This window comes from Microtus ochrogaster, chromosome 6, assembly GCF_000317375.1.
Source record: "Microtus ochrogaster isolate Prairie Vole_2 chromosome 6, MicOch1.0, whole genome shotgun sequence".
Lineage (NCBI taxonomy): Eukaryota > Metazoa > Chordata > Mammalia > Rodentia > Cricetidae > Microtus > Microtus ochrogaster.
In genome coordinates, this window is record NC_022013.1 from 77,107,538 (window position 1) to 77,112,815 (window position 5,278).

A 5,278-nucleotide genomic window follows, 5' to 3' on the forward strand; every position below is an offset into this window, starting at 1 on the left:
TTTTTTTTTTGAAATGGGGACCTCTTTTTTTCCCACTAAAAACCTGTGCCAATAAAAGAATTGATTATTAGCTCCAAGTAGCCACTGATCTCCACCCGGCACTGGGCACACGAAGTCGCCAAGAACTTGAGGAGCCCCTTGAGCTACGGTAAAGAAACGGGGACGTCCAGAGCCCTTCTGTGAGTGCGTGAGCCTCAGACAGATCTACACACTGTCCATCAGAAGGCAAATAAATACACGATCAGCCCCTGCCTAGTCTTATGTGCGTCTCAGTGTCAGAGTCTCATTAGTTAAATGGAAACGACAATAACAAGCTGCTATAAAGATCACAAAACTATGTAAAATTTTATAATTATCAGTGCTACATAAAATATATTGTCTCGTTTGAAATATATTCACTTAAAGTGGAACTCAGTGGGGCACGTCCTTAATCCCAGTACTCGGGAGGCAGAGGCGGGTGGATCTCTGTGACTTTGAGGCCAGCCTGGTCTGCAGAGTGAGTTCCGGAACACCCAGAGCTACACAGAGACACCAAAAATAAAAAATAAATAAATACAATATTCACTTAAAAAACAGACTTTGCCTCAAGAGCTTAAAATACTTATAGATTAAGTAAATAAAATGCATCTCTACTAAAAGTTTTATAGCCAATGTAGACATCTTGAATAGAAGAATCAAAAGTACAATGACACAGCTATGCTATACACTCTTGTGTTTATGTAGACTAATATTGAATTAAATTTTTTTTTTAGGGGGTGGGGGAGTTTGAGACATGGTTTCTCTAGCCTTGGCTATACTGGAACTCACTGTATAGACCAGGTTGGCCTTAAACTCAGAGATCGCCTGCCTTTGCCTCCCAGGTGCTGGTAAAGAATCTTGAGGCATAGTAAGAACCAAAATCGTGTGATGTGTGCTTACTCAGGCTCTGGTGCACACCTACGATCCAGATGTGAGAGGCAGATTCTCCAAGAATGAGGAACTAGCATGGATTCAGTAGAAGGCTAGGGTTAGTTCCTCGGAGTCCCAGCCAGCTTCCATCCACACCCCACGAGGACAAGGAAGTCACACAAAGTGAACCTTTCAGGAAGTCCTAGTCCAACATATGTCATGTCACTAAAAACTGTAATTTATGCTCATAAATTATATGGATCTGGCTGAATTTTTAAGTAATTATCAGTAGAATTTAGAGAGATGTAAGCGTATCTCTTCTAGCGAATAAGGCACTTCAAGTAAGAATTTCCAAATTCAGTTTTCTACCTTAGCAAATATATCTGAGTACGACACAGTTGCCTTTCTAATTAATGTCACAATCTTCACACAATAATGGTTTGGTTTTTTTGAGACAGGGCCTCGCGTAGCCAAGGATAACCTTGGATTCCCGATCCTCTGGTACCTACCTCCCAAGTACTGGGCTTATAGTATATGCCCCCTTGACTAATTCTTACTTTGCTTTTATACTATGTCTAGAGTCATAAGATTAAATAAAAATGTAGGGCATTGGGGCTGGAGAGATGGCTCAGAGGTTAAGAGCACAGACTGTCCTTCCAGAGGTCCTGAGTTCAATTCCCAGTGACTACATGGTGGCTCACAACCACCTGTAACAAGATCTGGTGCCTTCTTCTGGCCTACAGGGATATACGCGTACAGGGTGCTGTATACAAAATTAATAAATATTTTATAAAAAGGTAGGATACTAAAACAAACTTGAAAACAAGCCTTTTTTATTCCACTGTTTCCAGACCTCCACTTCTGTCTCCACTCAACCCACAAGCTACAAGTACATCAGTAACTAGCTAGATATGTAAATACCTCACTCCTTAATTTCTCAAACTGCTAAAGATAATAACCCAGTCCTACCTATTCTATTGTTCTTACTCCTGCTCTAATAGTTTATACATATATACATGTCGTGAAAAACTTCAACTATAGATATTATTTTTAAGGTTTCATTTTTATTTTAGATTTATTTCATGTGTTTGCATGACTTGCCTGCATGTCTGCATGTGTAGCATTAGTGTCTGGTGTCCACGGAGAGGGCATCTCCGGATGCTACATGTGCATGCTGGGAACGGAACCAGGTCCTCTGCAGCCAAGTACACAAGTGCTCTTAACCACTGAGCTATCTTTCCAATAATTAATTCATTAAAAATATCTCAGCTTTTAATCCCCTGTACAAGTGTGTGTTGGTTTTGGGGGTTTTATTCATGTCAATGCAGTACACAAGGTCCCCTGTAGCTGGAATCACAGGTTATGAGTCACCCAATGACATGGGTGCTGGGAACACAATTTGGGTCCTCTGCAAGAGCAGAAAGTGCTCTTAGCTGCTGAGCCATCTCTCCAGTCCTTTCTTTTCATAATGACATCATTTATAATTAATTATTCATTTCTTGTGAGGAGCTCAGCTGAAGACTCAACAAGATGAGAGCCCGAGATGTATGTGATTACACATAAGTGACTAGAAGACATTTTATACTTAATCCTACTGAAGGGCAAGATCCACTTCTCTAAAGTGCACAGCAGCGACATTTCCTACTTTGTCAAGCAAGCCAAATGCACCAACCGGAAAGGCAGATTCGAGGTTCCCTCAAAATACTAAAAGAGTACAAGGAAAACTTGCCCGTTTCAGCAGTGTGTACAGCACAAATACGCCACTCCCTGACCAACCGCACGTCCTGGCATACTTCAGATGCCACGAAGAGAACATTCCGTTCATTATCTCAAGGGAAACTGCAGACGTGGGCTGAGCTTCCTATACCTGACCCTGCCGCTCATCTACCCAGGTAGTCAGCAGGTATTTCTCTGAAAACTCTATATTTGGAGATCACAAAATATGAAGTTTTCATTAATATCATAGCAAGGTAAAAAGTTCAGTATGTAAGTCTAAAACCTCCAACTAAACAGGCTTTAACTATAAACGTTAATTAAGAGCTGGTCTGAGAACTTCATAGCTCCTTTTCTGATAAAACCCATCTAGGAGAGACTGAGAGTCTCACAGGCACTGCCCTAGTCACGGCAGCGATGTATCTAGACACGCCTAGCTTCTCCCCTAAAATCAAAACTGCCTCCCCTTAAAAATAAACTTTAAAAAAAAAAAAAAAAGCAGACCTTCCCAAAGCTTCTTCCAAGCTGGTGATGGCTGCTTGCAGCTGACTCTGACTGACTCCTTCAAAAGACAGGCCCAGACGAGAGGACTCGGGGACGAGGGGTGGCAGCCGGGCTTTGCTGAGGTGGCCTAGCAAGCAGACAGTTGCCACAGTTTGAAATTCTGAACAGCTCGATGCTGCCCAGGGTGATTCACAGGTCAACATTCTAAACCCAGTTAATGTTAAACTGGGGATCCCTGGGGGGTTCCTAGGAAAGGGAAGGTGTAGCCTGTGAGCGTCATTTTAAGCATGACGGGCACTAGCTGCAGGCTAGGTAAGTACAGGATGCACACCACACGGATGGACATGGAAAGGGAAGCCAGGCAGCATGTTTGAAATGAACACTTACCAAGCTGGGTTAGCAGAAAGATAAATGGAACCGATTAGTCTTCAAACCCTTTAGAACGTTAAAAAGACAAGCAAACATGGTGTGGACCATACCATAGCCCTAGAGCTGCCCCACTCAGTACCTGGGCAAGACGTTGCACGGCAAGAACAAAGAGTACTGGAGACACCATCAGCAGAACTCCCCGGGTTGGTCATTCCCATCTATTTGTCATGCATTTATCTAGGTCTCAGGACAAACAGTTCACTTACCAATTACTGTTAAAAAAAATAAAAGTGTGGAGATAAATGCTGTTCCGTAAAACATGGTGTTGATGTTATAAGCCAGAAGGTCTGTGTTATTCTGCACGTTGGGCACTAAAACAGGTGGCAACAAAAAGCCAACTGCAGCTCCAAGCTGTAAAATAAACAGTCCTGTTAACGACTATCAATAGCAAACAGAGCAAATGTTGGCATTTAACAGAATATGATGAAGAACGGTAGTACGTACAAAGACGCACTGTAAATCCTAAAAAGTCTGTTCTAATGTCTCTGTTCTACTGTACTGATGAAGAAAAACTGCTGCCAAACTTCTCCCTTATATCTGATGAGGGATTAAAAAACTCCTACAACATGGGGAAATATTTCCAAATCCTATCTGATAAGGAACTAGCATGCAGAATAAAAAGATTTTTTTTTAACAAACCAACAATAAAAAGATAAGAATCCCAATGTTAAGTGGGCCAAATACTTGAAAAGATGTTCTTCCAAAGACGATATGCAAGCAGCTAAGAAGAATATAGAAAAAAAGTCAATAGCATGTTGTTAATGGAAATACAAATCAAAATAACAATGATACTCCATCTTACATCCACTTGGATGAGTGTGATTATAGAAACAGAAAATAAGTATTCACACCAGACAGTGGTGGCGCATGCCTTTAACCCCAGCACTTGCGAGGCAGAGGCAGAGGCAGGTAGGTCTCTGGGAGTTCAAGGCCAGTCTGGTCTACAAAGTGAGTTCGGGACAGCCAGGGTGGCTACAAACCAAACAAGCAAACAAACAAAGGAAAAGTGTTCACAAGGGTGGGAGAAACTTGAACCCTGTAGACTGCTGGTCCAAATGTAAATGGTACAGCCACTATGGACACAGTTTGGCAATTTCTTCAGAAATTTAACACAAAACTGAAATACGATGTTTCAATTCCACTTGTAGGTACATGCCCCCAAACTAAAAATAGATAGTCAAATCAACTACACTCAAATACGGCAACCCTATTCACAGACCCAAAACATGGTAATAACCTAGACTTTTATCTGGCATGTTCACACAAAGAAGCATATTCATCTGTAAGAAAGAATGAAGTACTCATGTATACCTGGACTTTGAAAACACAAGAGAGAACTAAGTCAGACACAAAAAGACATATATTATATAATTCCATCTGTACAAAATAGTCAGCATAGACAAATTCATACAGAAAGCAATTAGGGGCTGGCAAGCTGGCTCAGTGGGTAAGAGCACTTGCTGAGCAAGCATGAGGACAAGAGTTCTAATCCCAGCACCCACACAATAAGCTGAGCATGGTCCTGTGCACACCTGTACCCACAGCCCTGGGTGTGAGGACAGGCGACGGTGACTTCCAGGGCCTGATGGCTGACAGCTTAGCTAAAAACCCTCAACTCCAGATTTATGAGACTTTTCTTCTAAAGAATAAGGATTTTGAGGGCATCCAAAATCCCCTCTGGTTTTCAAGTGCGTACTCACCCAGCCACCTTCCTCCTACATGTACACCTGTAAACACACACAGA

General features: G+C 41.9%; 1 protein-coding gene across 2 annotated transcripts in view; it reads right to left on the reverse strand.

The window, feature by feature from the left end:
- Flvcr1 (feline leukemia virus subgroup C cellular receptor 1) overlaps positions 1-5,278 on the reverse strand; it is a 17,825-nt gene that overhangs the window by 9,069 nt on the left and 3,478 nt on the right. Inside the window, exon 2 of one of the 2 annotated variants that reach the window (XM_005348868.2) lies at positions 3,741-3,885. In XM_005348868.2, the coding sequence (XP_005348925.1) occupies positions 3,741-3,885 (145 nt within the window). Of the gene's footprint in view, positions 1-3,740; positions 3,886-5,278 lie in introns of those variants that run through there. The other variant, XR_003377047.1, reaches the window with a different exon arrangement.